This window comes from Haliaeetus albicilla, chromosome 22, assembly GCF_947461875.1.
Source record: "Haliaeetus albicilla chromosome 22, bHalAlb1.1, whole genome shotgun sequence".
NCBI lineage: Eukaryota > Metazoa > Chordata > Aves > Accipitriformes > Accipitridae > Haliaeetus > Haliaeetus albicilla.
In genome coordinates this window covers 26,367,031-26,385,687 of record NC_091504.1, presented here as the reverse complement: position 1 = coordinate 26,385,687, position 18,657 = coordinate 26,367,031, and the positions used below count along the sequence as shown (strand labels likewise).

The 18,657-nt window shown below is 38.6% G+C and overlaps 2 protein-coding genes across 9 annotated transcripts in view; both read right to left on the bottom strand.

Moving 5' to 3' along the window:
* KCTD5 (potassium channel tetramerization domain containing 5) overlaps positions 1–5,955 on the bottom strand; it is a 40,378-nt gene extending 34,423 nt beyond the window's left edge. For 3 of the 4 annotated variants that reach the window (XM_069810624.1, XM_069810625.1, XM_069810626.1), the window contains exon 1: positions 5,473–5,955. In XM_069810624.1, the coding sequence (XP_069666725.1) occupies positions 5,473–5,715 (243 nt within the window). In that variant the 5' untranslated portion in view covers positions 5,716–5,955. The remainder of the gene's footprint in view (positions 1–5,472) is intronic. The other variant, XM_069810627.1, reaches the window with a different exon arrangement.
* A 102-nt stretch (positions 5,956–6,057) lies between these two features.
* The window catches only part of PDPK1 (3-phosphoinositide dependent protein kinase 1), a 35,883-nt gene continuing 23,283 nt past the window's right edge, over positions 6,058–18,657 (bottom strand). For all 5 annotated transcript variants that reach the window (XM_069810613.1, XM_069810615.1, XM_069810616.1 and 2 more), the window contains 9 exons: positions 18,517–18,614; positions 17,668–17,743; positions 16,126–16,194; positions 15,541–15,637; positions 14,150–14,323; positions 13,455–13,672; positions 12,745–12,802; positions 11,693–11,845; positions 6,058–11,129 (listed from right to left, as the gene is read on the bottom strand). In XM_069810613.1, the coding sequence (XP_069666714.1) occupies positions 11,022–11,129; positions 11,693–11,845; positions 12,745–12,802; positions 13,455–13,672; positions 14,150–14,323; positions 15,541–15,637; positions 16,126–16,194; positions 17,668–17,743; positions 18,517–18,614 (1,051 nt within the window). In that variant the 3' untranslated portion in view covers positions 6,058–11,021. The remainder of the gene's footprint in view (positions 11,130–11,692; positions 11,846–12,744; positions 12,803–13,454; positions 13,673–14,149; positions 14,324–15,540; positions 15,638–16,125; positions 16,195–17,667; positions 17,744–18,516; positions 18,615–18,657) is intronic.

Genomic DNA, 18,657 nt, shown 5'->3' with positions numbered 1-18,657 from the left:
TTTGTTGTCCCTTACAATAGTGGCCAGATTTAGTTCTAGCTGAGCTTTTGCCTTTCTAATTTCCTCTCTGTATGATCTAACAAGATCCCTGTACTCCTCCCAAGTTGCCCGCCCTTTCTTCCAGAGATGATAAACTCTCCTTTTTTTTTGAGTCCTAGCAAAAGATCCCTGTTCAGCCAGGCCGGTCGTTTTCCTCGGCGATTCGACTTGCGGCACGGGGGAATAGCCTGGTCCTGAGCTGTTAAGATTTCCTTCTTAAAGAACATCCGTCCCTCCTGGACCCCTTTGCCCTTCAGGACCGTCTCCCAAGGGACTCTCTCAACTAGTGCCTTGAAGAGGCCAAAGTTTGCCCTCTGGAAGTCCATAGTGGTGGTTTTGCTGACCACTTTCCTTGCCTCACCAAGAATTGAGAATTCTATCATTTCATGTTCACTAAGCCCAAGACAGCCTCCGACCATCACACCTCCCACCAGTCCTTCCCTGTTCATAAACAACAGATCTAGCAAGGCTCCTCCCCTTGTTGGCTCACCTACCGGCTGTGTCAGGAAGTTATGTTCCACACACTCCAGGAACATCTAAAGAACTGACATCATTTACATATACTGAGCAAGCCGAAGTTCTGTTAAAGGCAGCAATATGCACAGAAATACAATAATATTTGGCACTAAATCTGGATTTAGAAATAATTGTCTCCCCTACCCCCTGTGCTTTTTAAATCTTGAGCTAGATGCCCAAAACACATTTTTCTCAAACTATGTGACCTAAAAACTTTGAGCATCAGCAGGCTGCCAGTACTAATCAAAACTACAGTAATAACACAAGCCACCTAACTAGTCAGAAATCTCATGGACAAATAAAGTTTATCTCAGTTTTATCTTAGAACAATGACTACAGTTAAGATACTTTTTAGTGCTGACAGTTAAGGATGTGCTGCCAGGAAGATTTTGATTTTTCTAAAACATTCAGTGCTTGCTTGCTTCCTTCCTTAAGAGATTCTACCTCAGTACAATCACGCTTAACTTTAGAAAGGCATTAAAAATCAAGCATGAATACTGTTGCCAAAAAACTTATGAAGAAAGGCTGACAATCTTCTCGCTTAGGGGAAAGTTTAAAGAATGATAGAACAGTTCATAAAAGAAAAACTGGTATATAGATAAAATAGGAAGGTGCTGAAATCAGGAAATATCTAGCAGTAAAACTTAACAATACAAGCATTAAGTAAGTTAAACAAGGATGAAAAAGTGAGCAAGAAGCAATACTCTGCTTGTCTGTTTTTATGTATTTATCTCTAAAGAAAGATTTAAATACTCTGGAAAACAAATCCTATTGTGAACAGTAGGTATGACCACTACCACTCATTCATTTGCTGAAATGATTCTCAAATAGTCTTAAATACAAAGAAGAGTCTTAAATACAAAGATGCATACCACATTGTGAAACATACTAAATTCAGAGAATCAATGTCACTATCTCATTCCATTCAACACTACTTTTGCCACAGGGTGTGCCAAGGTTAACCTTTCTGCTGCTGCAACTGGAAACATATCTGATACCAAGAGATAAGCTGCACAGCCTTGTACAACATTAGCACCTGACGATAATTTGAAGGTAAACATGCTACCTTTCTTGAAGCCTTTCAATTTTTTTTAGTAGCAAGCATTAAGGAAATCTTGTAATTTATGTAGTTAAATAACAAAAAAACATGTTGGTGTAGAAATTACAGTGGAGAAAAATCACTATGTATGCAACTGATATTTGTAAACTGCAACCTATGAACTATTTCAGTGTCTTATTCTCATTTCTAATAAACTCATCCAGTTAACCTCTTTCAGAATTTCTTAACGTATCGACATGGTTAATTTTGATATGCCTCACTTGTTGAGTTTAGCAGAAACAGCTCTATTATTGATTTTGGGGTTTGCTTATACATGTGTTCTCATCTGAGATAAGCATTTCTTACGCCTTCATTTTCTAAAGATTCTGATTTGGCAATCTTGCAAAGCAAAAAAGAATGTGAACTAAACTTTTTTCTTCAAAGATATATTTACTGGTATACAAGGTAATTTCATTATTGGCTCTTCTGCTTGGTCTTGCTTCTAGATGTGCAATCTGCTGCCCTCCCTTTTGTCAGTTGGGACAACATTAGAGCATTCCACATGCCGGATTAACTCACTGAAGTTATAAAAAAAACATACTTCCTCCATTTTTGCTGAGTTACATACTTATCAAATGGAACATGATCAGAGGAATATGAAATGCGCCTATGAACTATAAAACGTGTTTTGTATTATAAGCACAATTCAGTATTAATCTGTTGAAAATACATCTAAAATTTCACAAAGTGAGTTACTGAAGTGCATCCCAGACAAATTCCCCATACTGGAAACATGATATACCTTGTTAAGGCTAGATTTTTCATAGTTCTTTCAAACAGAGGGCTGTGGCTATCAATTTTGGTAATCTTATCTGCTGGCTCATCCCTCAGGATTCTCTCCGCCCCACCTCCCCCACATCCTCATCTAGTGGTAGGCACAAGTATGTCTGGGATGGGTGTAACAGGCATCAGCCTACACATGAGGTCAAATACACATTCTCTCTCACTTTAAAGTTTAAAACTAGGTGTTTAAAACCCATGTGACTTTTAGGAAGAATACACAATGGAATCAAACCCAGGGAATTATAGGTCAAAGACCAGCTCTAATGCTCCAGGCTTTTAAGAGGGCAGTATCTTTACCTATTAGCTGCACCTTGTAAGAACTACTGTTTTATGAGCACAAAATTGTGCTGCATAGTAGTCATTGTAAATAATCTTTACTATACGATTAACAAAAATATATTAACTTAGTATCAGGTTACATCTCAGAACGGGACTCCAAAGAGTAAAACCATGAGGGAAAAAACAAATCTATTACTATCAGATTTTGATTTACATATATGTGGGAAAGGAGAAGAACCAGAGTCCAGGATGATAGCACAAATATTACCAATTATTCCCTTGAATTATCTGTGCTCATCATTTAAAGGCATCTGATATTTCAAAACTAAGCCATACATTATAGTGATGTGCTCTTGTATCAAGACAGTACACTCACAAACTGGTGAGATGTCAGGGAAGGATTTTTTTTCTCTTGAAAGGACATCTATGATATCTTATCATTCAGAGGAAAAAAAAGGAACTGTTTGGATTATGTTTTGCTGTTTACAGGAGATGAAAAATCTAAAGATTCCAAATCAAATCCTTGGAAGAAAGGCTCTATGTGTTTAAGTAATCTTAGGTACCGTAATTAACACACTATGATGGGTAATCTAAGAGGTAGGCCACTTCTGCAAAATCCAAGATGACAGTTGACTGCAGGCTCTGAATGGTTGAAGTGAAAATCAATGACTACAGATGATCAAGACAACAGGACATGACACTCTGTCAAACATCCTGAAAAGAAGACCATAGTGCATATTTAACCAGGAAAGGCTTTGCTTTTTGTACATCAAATTGAAGACATCCAGCTTCACAAGCCGAGACAATGCATCTCTGACTAACAAGATTTTCTCTAAATCCAGCTTTTCCTCAACAATCTGTAGTTCCCTCTATACCTACCGCTTGCCTCACGTTACTGATTTGCACAATAATCTGTTAAAGATAACTATACCAGCTACTATTTTATAAAAAAGGCTACTCACAATGACAGGACAATGCAATTTGTTTGCATCTTGCCAAAGTGGTTTCCATTAGACTTCTACGCTAGCAAAAAAGGATGACAGTAATATCTAAGCAGCTTAAATAATGTATAGGCATGTTCCTTGTAAGCAAAGGATATCCTTCTATAGCTGTGACCCCAGCTAGCTTTAAGTTGTCACGTACACTACTAACAACTATAACTACATAAGTCTAAAAACATGAACAAATTCATCAGGTCTCTCCATATCCTACCAAACAGCTAAATAACCTTAGCATAAATTTATGATTTGCTGCTACAACCCAAAAATGTAAGCACAGTAAAAAAGAAAATGTTTAGATTAGTAGCCTCAAGAAATGTTACAAGACAGCATCACCTCACTGATTGTGCTTGTGAAAGATGACTGATTTCATCAATTGGTGAAAAAAGGCAGCCAAATAACTTAATTAGAACTAAAGCATTTCTTCTAAAAATGTGACTTCTCTCTCTTTCCCTGATGGCATTGAGAGATAGCAAATGAGCACTTTTTTGCAGTGGAACACGAGACAGGTGCCTCAATTATTAAGTGTGCCTTATATTTTATTTAAGAAACCTTAGAAGAAAGGTTTCCTGTTCCGTCCCAAGTAAAGACAGTTTCTGACCTATAAGCATGCCACTGACATTTTTAAATTTATTTTTGTAGGTCAGTTTAAGCTAATCCTCTCCAAAAAAACCCAAACCAAACCAAAGACAACAAAATACAATCCCCACGTGGCCATACTTTAAGATATTTTTTCTCTAACTCTGGAACACTACTCAGGTTCTGTTCCCTACCTTCTTAAACATCCTTTCTGGAAGATATGCATGAGAAAATTGATAAATTTACTACTAGTCTTACTGGGGAAAAAAAAAAAAAGGAATGAAAAATTGACATATAAAAATCAACAATTTTCAACCTGTTGGTTATATATTCAAGGGTTATAAGCTGTTCCCTTCTTTTCCCTAAGCATGCTGTACTGGAAGTCCATTCTTGTCCATTACGCTCCAAAATCTTTCAGAGCCAGCACTCTATACGAAGACTTTACATCCATTACTACATACCACTCCATAAATAAAATCTTAATCAGTAACTTTTCTTTCCCTACTAAAAACGAGTCAGAACAAATACCCAAATATTCATTATCACCCACCATTTGCAGTCCGTGCAGAGTAAGTAATATTTTACTCAAACAATTGCTGAAATGTGGAATACTATGGCTAAGTGATAGATGTTATTACCAGTAGTTTGATCTGGTTCTTCAACAAGAGGGTGATGACAGTGCAGAAATAACACGGCATCAGTGCAGGCTGACACCCCATTAAAACACTAAAACTAACCCGGTCGGACAACGTAAAAACGTATATGAAGGACCTCTGTTGGATTTAGAAGCCGTGGCGTCACTCACGAACCCCCTCGCTTTGCACGAAATCAGCCCACCCTCACCCTCAACTAAACCCCCTGACGTACACGCACTCGCGAAGCAACACGACCCCCGAGAGACTCCCCCGACGGCGGCGGAGCCTGCCGCCGCTCCTGCAGCCTCTCACCGCAGCACCGAGCCCCGCGCTCCCCTTCGGCTCTGCCTCACCGCCAGCGGCAACGCCGCCCGCCCCACCCCGCCCCGCAGCAAGGCCTGGCACCACACCGAGCCCCGGCACCACACCGAGCCCCGGCAGCGCCGGCTCCCAGGCAGGACCGAGGCACCCGCCGCAACGGCGCGGGGGGGGGGCGGCGCGAAGAGGGGGGCCGGCGGAGCGGCGCGGCGGGGCCCGCGCTCACCTTGTCCGAGTCCAGGTCGGGGTCGGCCTGGCACAGGCGGAAGAGGAAGGACTTGGGGTCCCTGCAGAGCGTCTGCCGAGTGGTCAGGAAGCAGGTGCCCCCCACGTTCAGCCGGACCCACTTGCCGGGCACCGCGCCGGGCGGCGGCGCTGAGCTGCACCGGCGGCAGGGCCCGCCCGGGCCTCCCAGGCCGAGGCCGCCGATCGGGTGAACCGGAAAATCGCAGTGGTTCTCCGCCGCCATCCTCGCCGCCGCAAGGGTCTGCCCCAGCCACAGGTCCCCGGGTGCACCTCCCACCGGAAGCGTCCCACTCGTGAACCGCTTCCCTTCCCCCTTCTCGCCCGGCGCCTGCGCCGGAGCAGCCTCGTCCGCCGGGGCCGTTCACGACGACGCGATGACGGGCAGCCGCGCCCGAGCGGCGAACGACGGACTCAGCGGGCGGCCAGGGGCGGCCCGCCCGCCGCGCCAAGGCCGCGGCCCCGGAAGCGGTGGGCGGGTGGGCGGGCGTGCGATAGCGCCGCCGCTGGGCCGGAGGTCCTGCCCCCCCCCCCCCCCCGCGACGGAAGGAAGAGGCGGAGGCCGGGCTAGGACCCTACATGCCTTTATTACAGACTACCAAGCATAAGTGAAATCCGTCATCCAGTCACTAACTACACATCTACAGCACAGAGATCTGTCGAGAGGAGAATAAACAGTCATTAAATTATGAGATATGATTAAATCATCGACCAATAGAAAATTTATATAATAAAGCCAGAAAAAAGGTGTAAAATAGTTTACAATAATTATTCACATTCAAGGCTGTACATCAATACATACAACACCATGGCCCCGAACATGAATTCAATCCAAATAATTCATATATTAGAATTTAAATAACACAGACTGAACTAGAGGCCAACAAGAGCCAGCAAATAACCTTAGAAGAATAAAAATACAAAAGTGTGTATCTTATATCATTGCATTATTTGCTTCTGTTTTCACGGGTTCTTGGAGAAGGGGAGATTCTTTTGTGGTGCTTGTTGAGGGGGTTGGGGATTTTTTTTTTGTTGTCGTTTGGTTTGGTTGTGGGGGTTTTGGTTTTTTTTCTTTGTTTGTTTTTGTTGTTTTTTTTTTTTTATCTGTACATCACAGTTACAGCTACAAACCAGGTAGAGAATATTACACACATAACTGACTGCCACCAACCTGAAAACAGCTAGCATACAACTATCAAAACTGATTATGGTTCCTGGTTCCTATTTTTCTCTTTTGTCAGATACAGTAATTGTAAGTTCTGCTACAATTTAGAACATTTGCCACATCCAGTCAGAGTTAGTACATGGTCATAGGAAGCTTTGTCAAATGACAACCATCTACATCTGCTACCATGCTGACAGACAGTCCAGGTTATTGGGTGCTTAAGAACCCCACCAATTGTTTACGGTACGAAAGTCATATTTCTTCTAAGAAAGAGGAAACATTCTTAAATTACCAGTGTTAACTGAAAGCATACCAAGTTGGGTCAGAGAATTACTTGTCTGTAAGCTCACTTGATCAGCTGATGGACTGTGTCATGAAGCTTTGCAGGAGCACTTCTGTTTGATTAATAAACTATTTGCATAAAATATTACAGGCATTCAGCAAAATTTCAGGTATAAATACCACACCTATTCATGTAATTCACTAGTAGAAAGAATGATCACAATCCACAGACCGCATCTTCAGGCAACTATTAATACACAAGTTCTCTCCTCAGCAAGGTGTTGAAATCAAATGTTTTGTCCACAGGCCAAATGAAGTAATTGTGTTGACTTTACTAAATAATTCAAAAGAAACTGTTAAATGTACATGTGGGAAATCCTCAGGATTCTTCTAAGTTCCCAGCACAAAATGTAATTATATCAAGCACATTAAATTAAACATCTTGAACTATGAAAATGGATTACAATTATCACATCTTTGTTTCAACCTACAGAGTTTTTTCCGGGCTTATATATAGCAGATACTTCACAACTAAATCACATCAGAAGGAGAAAAATAAGTGGAGCACAGTACTATCTGATAGTTTGAGGTGCTCACTATCTAAGTGCTTAGCAAATGAGATCTTAATAGGTAATATCAGTCTGCTCACAATGCCTCACCATCACATCTGAAGCAAGTCTTCCTTAGTGTAAGTCCTTCTCAAAACTGGACTTTAAGGCCAACAGTAATAAACTCATCTCTCCAGTTTATCAAAGTAGTTTTAAACTTCCTGTGACTGGGCTGGACACTAAATAGAACATTGCAATTCAAAAATCCTTTCATCCTTTCTTAAGCTCCACCCCACAGAAAACAGATGCAATAAACACCTTCCTGAAGTTCAAAGCCCAAGCAAAACAAAATTACAAAATTACTGACCAGATTCTTTATAAATGATTGGCAATTGTTCAAAATGCAAAAGATGGAATGAACCAATCAATAGATTTGGGTTTCAGTAGGTTTGCAGTGAGGAGTCTGAAGAAGAGTCTTCAAGTGCCTAACAACCCTTTTTTGTGCTTTGAAGACCTCAGGTAAAGAGCAGAGAAATTAACTGGCTTATCTGCAGCTCTGAAGAATCTCCCTTGTACATTTCATTCCATAAACTCCCATAAACCACAGGAGTGATATTCAGGACAAAGATCTGAAGCTACCCCATTTCAGGTATAAGCATCTAAAAGAGGAACCAGCCCTTCATAGTATGCAGCACCTGCCAATACACATTTAAGTGGACAAACTGGTGAAACATACTTAAATCTGCATGATTACTTTGTCTTGCCTCACTCTATTCTTTTGCCATCTTTCAAAACCACAGATTTCATTTACAGTCCAAGACAGACAAATACCTCTCCCAGAAAAGTTCTAGTCCCTTCCCAAAAAAGCAGCAGCTAAGGAAGACTTGATCTGGAACACTGAAGTTCTAAGGGAAGGGATGCCTGTAAGAGGTGCTCACAGTTTTCTAATGACAGCATTGTCAAAAGAGAAAAGGAATACTAGAATGCAGACATCAGCCTTCCAGACACCTTTCTTGATAGCTTACTGCTATCAAGATTTCTTTGGCTGAAAGTTTTTGGTGGGCAGGACGGAAGTCTACTGAGAAAGGATTTTAAAGGTGTGAAAAAGCAGAGTAATTACTTTGTTATGGCAAAATGACTACAAGTCTAAATATTACAGAAAACATGTTTAAGCATTCCTAGATTTCCACCTAGTGAACAAGCCAATGAAGATCACTCCATCTCCTAATGAAGCTAAGGTATTCACTATTAGCAGAACAACTTTGCCAGACTTTTTATGTGAGGCCAAGTTTTGTCACACTGAACAGCAGTAGCACTACGAATTTCCATCACCACGAAACTCTCCTGTATAAAGTTGGGAATACATCTACATCTCTAAACCAAAGACTAAATCCAAAAGCGGTAGCGTTGCCTCCAGAGGATCCAACATACAGCTGGAATTAGACAGTCAGAGAACAAATGGATAGCACTACAAACTTAAAATACACATCATCTTGGTTAGAATGGTAAATACAGGATTAATAGAGGCACAGACAGGAGGTGTACTGTGCTATTCAAATTTTAGTGACAAGGAGTGAGTGTACCTTGTATGTGATGAAAATTCTCACAGTGCAAAGGGAATGGTGTTCTGTCTCTTTCTCATCTCAGCCATTTACAGGACACCTTAGCTCCCTTAACACCAGGCACCGTAAGCCAGTGATTTACTTTTGTCAAGTCTGTGTACATTGTGGGATAACAGAAGACTACAAGAATATAGTTTCTCCAAAAGAAAAGGCAACTGCATTCTCTTCAGACTGAAAGATACCAGAAAAGCTTCACTGTCATCAAGTTCAACCACATAACACAGTTTTTAAAAGAGATCAATAATAAATCTCCTTCACCCTGTACAACAACAAAATATCCAACATTCATCTGTTTTCTCAGAACTCCTGATAAGCCACTGCTTTTACAATACCGCTTCTAGAACAGTAGCCCATGAGTTTTTTCAGCATTGCAGTGGAACATTTCTTTCTTTGGTGGAAGGAAAAGCACATCATAGTATGAGACCTCAAAATGCAAAGAGATTGTATGTGTAGAAGGTGAATAAATAGGTGTGATGTTTACACTGCTTTTGAAAAAAGGGAAGGAATGCCTTTGTCCAGACCTAGGTCATTCCTCTCTGCAAGGTTCAGGAACACAGGCATGTTGAAAATAACATTAGGGAAGTTGTTTTTAGCACATAGAAAGTTGTATCTTTGCAATGTTACAAGAAATGTCTGACCACAAGAAAGCCTTAATTTGAAGAGGATAAAGGAGATCGATATGAAAAATATTTTCATTTTATAGATATGCCTTATGTACCATATATTTTCCCCTTTGTATCAGTATTTTCCTTTGAATTTTTAACCAGATTACTTTATGGATCTAATATTTCAATTGCTTAATTTTTTTCAGAGTTGCTAAATATTTAGCCAAGGACCAAAAATAGTATTATTTGTACATCTCATTACACAATGAGACAAAAAAAGTCAAGTAATCAATTGTACAAAGCTTTCACACTTCCTTCTCTACCCAGGTAAATAGGTTGGCCCCACTAAAATGCACAATACATGCACACCCTGGAAAGAAAGCTTCTAGCCCTCATCTCCTGAAAAGGTGAAAAACTATTTACTACTTCAATAGCAACATTTTTTCCCCCATACTAACCAGTTAATTTTTTAGTTAGCATTAGTTAAAAGCATGCTGGTAAGTTTACTGTCCCTTGATTAAATACATATATGATTCATATTAAAATTTAAATTGAATGTTTAAAATCTTATATGCTTCAGAAGCCAACATTTCAATTTTAGAAAACTTTCAGTGCCATGTTCAGCATTTTACTCTCTCAAAACCTGTATCATTGGAGCCTGTCTGCCAGACACATGCATCTGACTCATTCACATAATTACTAAAGTACCACATAAATCCTGCAACCAGAACTATATTAGGAATTACAAAAGGGTGCAACTGACCTGGCTACAAATGCCATATACCAATAAGCTGGGGGACTGTGAGGAAAGGAAGAGAAAACAAAGAGGTGGTGCTTAGGAGAGGCATATAAAAGCTCCCTGATGAAATACAGTTTAATGATAATCTGAAAGTCACAGAAAACTCCAGCCCTATAAAATGCAAGGCTGGTACATGATTTGGCATGTGTGCGTGTGGATTGATTTTAACTCATCTTAAGTGAAGCTGGTAACACAAGGTCTATCCACTAGCCTGCAGCAGAAATTGAGCTGAAGTGCACAAAAAGCAAGATCTTCACTGCAATGATATGCATGTGGAAGCCTCAACAGAAGCACAAAGAGCAAGCAAAGCGACCCTGAATTCCATTAGGTTTTTGCTTTTCTTTTTTTTTTTTTCTTTCTTTTAAAAAAAAAAAACAAAACAAAACAGAACATTTCAGACATATGCTTCCCCTTGAGATGGTAATAGGTGGGTTGAAAAGATTCCTCTGATCGGCTGCACACGGAGTTCTAGCAGCAAGTAGGGAAACTGGGAAATTTTGGATGAGCATTACTATTTAGCAGCATTCTGGTGGTATCTGTGCCGCCAAACTTCATGTATCTTTTTGCACCATTTATGAGCATTCCCACTTGGGTCCATCAGGTAGTATGTCCTGTTTGGCTATAAGCGAACAACATTTTAATGAGTATTCCAAACACAGTTTAACCAAAGCAGTAAGTATTCTGCACCTACCAATAAAATAATTATTCAGAATCAGTTCATAAACTTCCCAAAGGTTAAATCCAATTACAGTTATATAACATTACATATTACTGAATAACCATACACCTGGCATCTCAGTATTGTTTAAGCAGTCAACTGACAATATATTGTTGGTACGCTCCCTGTGATCCATTATATAAAAATAGGGCTAAACTTTAAAAGTTCTTAAGAACTTACTTCAAATCCCCAAATCTACTTATAGTTTATTTACACACAAATAATAAAAAATACACTTGTATTTTTGTGGGAGATGTGTATGTCAGAGTTTTTTTGTTGTTTTGGTTTGTCTTTCAGGAAGGATTGTTGGTGGTGTTTTGTTTTTGTTTTTTTTAAATTAAGGCTATCAACACTTGTATTTAAGGAACTGTATTTTGTCTGGAAAAATTTATTTGTTAACAACTTACAATAATTGTCCAAGGATCTTAGTGCAACTTATAAGGAAATTAAAGAAAGTCACTTACTGTGTGAACAAAAAATGTCTTAAAATTCTTGGCTTCTGGCCGCAACTCTAAAGACCATGGAATTTCTCCTTTTAGAACTTTGTTGACAGGATCCACATAATACAGGTGGGGCCCCTCTGTGAGCAGCAATTGGCGCCGACGTGCAAACAATCCCTAACAAGAAAAGCAGAAGCAGATGCAAAAAAGCATGAGGCAGGAAAAAACGTAAATGTGTAGATCTCAATTTAAAAACAGAGGTAGAATTAAAACAGCTCAGTGATAGGACAGTACGTTTGCATTTGGGGGACTTTTTTTGTTTTCCTTTTGCTTTACCTATTTGACTTCACTCCTTTTTTAGGAGGTTACAATGCATTCCTACTACATGGCAAAACACAAGTACTATTTTAAGAAAGCATCTTCAAGTTCTAACAAAACATAAAACAACTAGCTGTACTGAGTGAAGCAAAATTTATTTGTCAAAGACTCCAGCTCAGAAATCAATACTCATGATTTTGTGGAGAAAATTAGTAACAAGCAGGTAGTAACTTAGATGAAAGAGAACCTACATTCCTGTAAAGCTGACACAGACTATCATTGCTCATCTGTACCATGTTAAACTTAACTATCTGTTCTAATGTCAGCTCTGCCTCTCAGCATACAGGCAATAGTCGGATCCAGGAAAAACAGTTAAGGACACTATGGGCTTTATTTTACTTTCCAATATTTGTGGCTCAATCCACATGCAGGCAATGCATCAAGACAAAGCGTTTAGTGGGCTATATCAGATTGAGAGGAGGAGGGGGACCAAAAACTCGTTTACTACACTCTCAAAATGAAAGCATCAATAGCACATTTACTTTTAGCCTTTTCAAAAATCAAGGGCGCACCACTAAATTAAGAAAAAACAATCTATTCACAAGAAAATGCTGCATTTTAGAAAATAAACAAAACAATTTTACACTTGCAAGTAAGTTAAAACAAGGAAGCTCTAAAACCAGTTCCTTATCTATGCTGCAACTGTGCAAAAATGTGACAGCTGAATCTTGTTACAGGGAACTAAGAAAAGCCCTTACCTTTCTTTTGTCCACTGGACCCATTTTTAGGATTAAGTTATTTTCTACAAACTGATGCCTTAAAAAAAAAGAAAAGTAACTATTACTCCAGAAGTAATTCTTCCACAGAAACAGCTCTTTTTACTATTATTATCAAGCAATTTTCCATGTCTCTCCCTAGTGTCTCCTTTTCTTCCAAAGTCCTGAACAACTTTACTAGATGAGTTTTGGACTCTTCCTCATTCCAAGACAAAGAGTTTTTTCTAAAATCTGACAGGGAGGGGAAGGAAAAAAAAAAAAAAAATCACAAATGAGAAACCTCTCAAAAGTGAAGAGAAACACTAATAAGTACATGGTCTAGAGGTATTTTGGTTAGATATCAACCAAATATTATAATTCAAAAAAACCCCAACAACTTATGGCAACTGTAAGTAGGAAGGAACCTTTTCTAGTTCTAGGACTCTGTGGAGTCCTAGCACTGGTATAGCGTCATTTCTGCCTATCTTACAAACATACTCCACAACAACTTCCAGACCTTGTAAATTTTAGAAATGTAGTATTAGGTTTTCGCTGCTATTGCTTTAAATATATAAGTCACGAAAAATCTAGTTGCTAATTGTTTGCTTGAAGACATTAAGACTGACAAATATTAATTTGAATCAAAATAACTTATTTTTCTGGATTCCTTACTGCTGTGCAAGTAACAGATCAGCTATATTCAAAGATCTCACCAAGGATTTCCACCAGCTTGTTTTGCCAGAAGTAACCTCTTTTCATCTTCAGAAAACTGTAAGTCCAGCTCAAAGGAATTGTTGTCAAGATCATGAATATACTGTTCAATATTTCCTCCTGATGTCTGTGGTGTACTTGTCTCTGGGGCAGACAGTGAATGGGAAGAGGCAGAACCAGAAACTTGCATGCAACCAAACTGACTCAGGAGATTGTCATACTACAGGAGGAAACAAAATGAAGTAAAGAAATTTCTGTGATTAAAAAAAAGCTTATTTTGCACTAACTGTGGCTTTTAATTTAAGCATGCTTTTGTTTATCATGTTTTGGGCAAAAAGACAGCCTACTCTCTATAGATTAAGCGTCACTTATCCAAAAAAGTACGCTTGGTCAAAAGCAAGCCAACCAGTATTTTTTCCAAACTCTCACTTCATCCAAAAAAAACCCCAAACAAAACCAAAAACCACAAACCAAAAAAACCCCCAAAAACCAAACCAACCCCCCCCCCAAACAACACCTGACTAGTTCAAATTTTAACCAGCTAACCAGCAATTTTATATTAGATTCTTAATAATTGAGCCTTCATTAAAATATAACTAATCAGTAGTTTCAATAAAAATATTTAATATGCAATAATTATGCTTTAATGAAAGTCTCGGGCAGCATCAGAGCTGAATAGAGCAATAGACAAACATACATTTCCGTAACAGTCTTCATCATCCTCTGACATAGCAGGTAAATATGCTGTAAGTTTTGGGGGTGTCTGAAGATGTAGGTTCTCCCACACAATGGATTCAAAGAAGGGGTGAGCCTTAAGAGGTCCGTATCCTCCCATTTCTTCACAACCTAATCGGTTGGTAGCATCTAGAACCTAAGCAAATTACAGTTAAGTTAACACGCAGAAAATAATGACAACGAAAGGGCGAGCACCATTCACATTTGCACAGCAGCATGTGAAAACTTAAAACCAGTTGGTCTCACTGACCTAACCATACATATCTAGAATATAAGGAGACTGCTTATAATACAAGATGTTATTTGTCAATATGTCTCAGCAGCAACATTTTTACACTACACCAGCTCACAGATCTAGAGAAAGGAGCATGATCCACACAATTTTTTGGCTTTGTTTCTTCATAAAGACAGAAACAAAACCAAGTAAACATACAGAGAAGGCCTGGTGGAGCATAGCTCATTTAAGTATAGCCCAGCATCACATTCTAGTGATGCAAGAAGCCGTGGAAGCTATAGTTGGTGTCAAACATCAACCTCTCAAGCACCCTAAAACTACACAGTTCTCAGGACGTTGATGCAACCTGGACCTTACCATTCAGCAGGCACTGGCTTGGCCATAGAGCTGGCCCAGACACAGGAATATGCTGCTAGGCCCTTTACAATGGTTGCACTCATCATCATCCACAAACATAAGACAGAATTTCCTCATCACCCCCTGCCCCATGCTAATATGCTAGACTATTGAACTTCAAAAAGCTTATACCACCCAAAATGTTCTTTGTATATTCATTGTAGTGTCATAGCCATCTCACTGATGAGACACAACTATTTTTTTCTTCCTATCTGTCAAACATTCACATGCAGAGTAACTCTTTGGCTGATACTATTGAGCCATGTATTAAGTGCAAGGTAAGTGCATGCTAAAATGCAAGGTAAGTTGATTTTTACTGTGATGAATGTATCTCTCCATGATGTATAGAACGTTGTTTCCAACTAAATGATTCACTATACAACTCAACAAGAATTAATCTAAGTACTATGTAAACCTAAGTATTTGACTTTTAACTTCTGTGTGTAATGCACAGTATTTAGGATCATTTGCTTCCATTTCGCTGAGAGACATTCCTTGTCCACACCTTAGAATTCAGATTTTTTTAAAAAAATTACAATCTAAGTGCTGTTTAATAATGGCTGTTGATTTTCAAGACACTCCCCTACGCAGTCAATAATGCTCACAGTCGCTCTTATTATAAGGTTTGCAATAGAGTGCATGGAAACTTTAGGGAAAAAAAACCCTACGTAAGCTGAATGTTTCCAATGTCATCAAATCATTGAACAGCAGCATATATTTACCAGTAGCTTTTCAACAAGATCTTTTGCCTTGGGAAAAAATTTTTCTGGAAAGTCATATTCCAACTTTATTATCTTCTGGAATATAAGGTATTCATTTCTGCAAAAGAGAAAAACATAGCTCTTGTTATTAGTTCTCCATGGTTCTTAAACCTTAACAGTGCATAACCTGGACAAATATTAAACGGGAGATCTACAAGTTAAGTCAAATTCCCATAAACCTTTCCAGGGTGAAGGGGTACAGTCTTCCAAGTATCTATGATCCTGTAAGCACCAGATACTTGAAGAATAAGGAAAGTTCAAATGGCTCAATGCAGAGGTGCCTCATACCCTCTTCATGTAGGCATAGTTACCTTTATGGTATAAATTACATGTGAAATCCTAGGATAAATTAAGGAATCTCTCTCAGAAACTCTAGTTATAGCTGTCTAAGCATCTTCATGACATCAGAAAGGACAAATAAAAGCAGGCATGACATTAACACCAACATTGCACCATGAAAAGTTGTAGTCCAGAACAGGTAGTAAGGTAAAAGCCAAAACCAAGTCAACATATGTATGATCCACATAATTAGCTTAAATCTCTTACCCAGCTCTAAATGGAGGCAATCCAGCTACAAGCTGATATATTATACATCCCAGAGCCCAGAGGTCAGAGCTTCAAAAGAAAGAGGAAAAAACATATAGTATGTTTTCCTATAAAAAGTCTTTAAACTGTAACTTTAAAAGAATTCTTAAACTTCTGCTAGTTAGAACATAGCATGAACACATTGGACAAACCTGCCTAGCACAACTTCCAACAATTTCATTCATTGACAGAAGAGCAGGCTAGCAATACAACTTTTTTTTTTTTTAAAGTATACAGTAACCATCCCACAACAACTGACTACAAGCACATGTGCAAGACAGCTGAATTCTCAAAGTAATTAATGGGTATGTAATGAGACTAAAAAGAATATTTATTATCCACTACCACAATTCAAAGATGCATTCAACTGCATGCAATATATGCTCCTTCAGAATTAAAATCCTTTCCTCTAAATATTTTAGGCAAAAAAAAAAGTCACAAAACAGCTTTTTCACTTAAAGCTTTTCTGAAGACACAAACAAACAGGCAGGCTATATGGTACATGGGTGAGGGAAAGTCTTAAGTTTTAGTGTGTTGGCCTGAAAGAGCATTTTTAAATTATTTTACCTTGAGGTAAACTATACATAGATTTGATTAAAGCTTAGAATTCCTCATGGAAGACCAAAATACTAACAAACACTCAAAACTACTCAAATTAAGAGTTTTCTGTAAAGATGAAGCATTACGTAACTTCTAAAAAGAGTTCACGGCCTGATGAAGTCTTACGATTAGCCAAACCAGTCAAAACCTCTTTCCTAGTAGCAAAAGTGGAAAGTCTAATGGTATTTCTACCATTTCAAGAAATGCTACCACAAGTTAGCACAGTTATTCATAGAAGAGATCTCTTTTCCCTATGATGTCAATGATTACTTTGATTATTCTTCCACCATTGTAATAAAATAGATATACAACAGTCTGTAGGTTACCATCAAGAACCAATTTAAATTAGGTAAGAAATTTCTTAAGGGTATCACTCATACCAGGTACAGAGATGAGCTTTAAACCATTGCAAACCCCAAGTAGGGCTTAGCAAAGATAACCACAAGTTGATCTAAATACAAGTTAAAGAAAGCTGTAGCCTTTCCCCTAACTGACAGAACATGACATTCTGTTGCTTTTACAGCAGGAATTACCATATTAGAGCAAGCTTATATAAAACAGAATTAAAATAGTTATATTATTTGGATAACAGAAAAAGTTTTTCTGATTTATTTATGGGTAAGAGAAATCCAACTTCACATTACACACCTTCTCCTGACAACACCTAATCCTGTCTGTAGAACTCCAGAAGGTAGATGAACTGAGGAAACCAGCACTCAGACAAGAAGGAATACTTGTTAAGAAAAAAAAATATTTCAAACTCTCTTAAAAAAATCTTTATACTCAAGCATCTTGTTTCTCTGAAATACTAAGCTCGCTGGCTTGCTTTATTTATCCCCTCCCCACCATTTGACACTATCCTGACAGAGTCAGTAAAGTTCTGACATACAAGAGAATCCTCACCTTTTACAGGCAGATTTCTCCGTCAGCAGTTCTGGAGAAACATACTGTGCTGTCCCTACAAATGAGTTTGCCCGTGCTGGTAAGAAAATGGAAAAAAATAAGCAAATACATACTGATGGAGAAGCCAACCTCCCCCTTACCCCCCTGCCCCCACCCAACAAAAAATACCCCAAAGGCAATCTATTGCAATTTATGTAAAACGACAAAGAACTCACGGGAATTTCATTTCTCTACCCATCCACAAAACCTACTTGCAAGAGACAAATCAATCTCAGTGATATCTATTTGGTTCAAGAAGCTAGGCATTTAAGCACTTTGTTAGGTATAAAATCTACCAACAAAAGCTTACTACATTCAGGTAAAAAATTAAGTTTATCAAATTCAGTTCAGCCTAGTGCTTTTTTTCAGGCATTGTTTGCAGCATCATTGATTCACAGGTTAATACTAAGCAACTAATGACACAAGAATTCTATAACCTTCACATTTGAGCAACTCTGATAATCACTGGGGTTAGATACATAAGCAGAGTAAAAACTTACTGTTTCAGCTGAGCCACAGTAACTATTTGTTTGTATTCTAGTCTTGCAGATGAAAAGTAATTTGAAATAGTTTAACTTCCCACTATATTTGGTGATCTAGCTGGCTATACTACTACACCAAATATTACCTCTTCTGACATAATCTAAGCAGCGACAGTTCAAAACTGTTTCAAGATCTCTCAGTGGTTTTGTTAGATAAGAGGTAATGATATTTAAAGGTTAAAATTGGGTAAATACAACATATGTACATTTTCAAAGGGCCACTTGCTATAGTTATCTGTGTCACATTATGAAGTAAATAATGGCATACCTTGTCTGCTATCTGCAGATAATACTTTTGCTGTTCCAAAGTCTGTTATCTGAATGTGCATATCTTCATTTAGCAAGATGTTCTCTGGCTTAAGGTCCCTGGAAAAGGCAGATTTTTATATTTAAGCAGCACACAAATTAA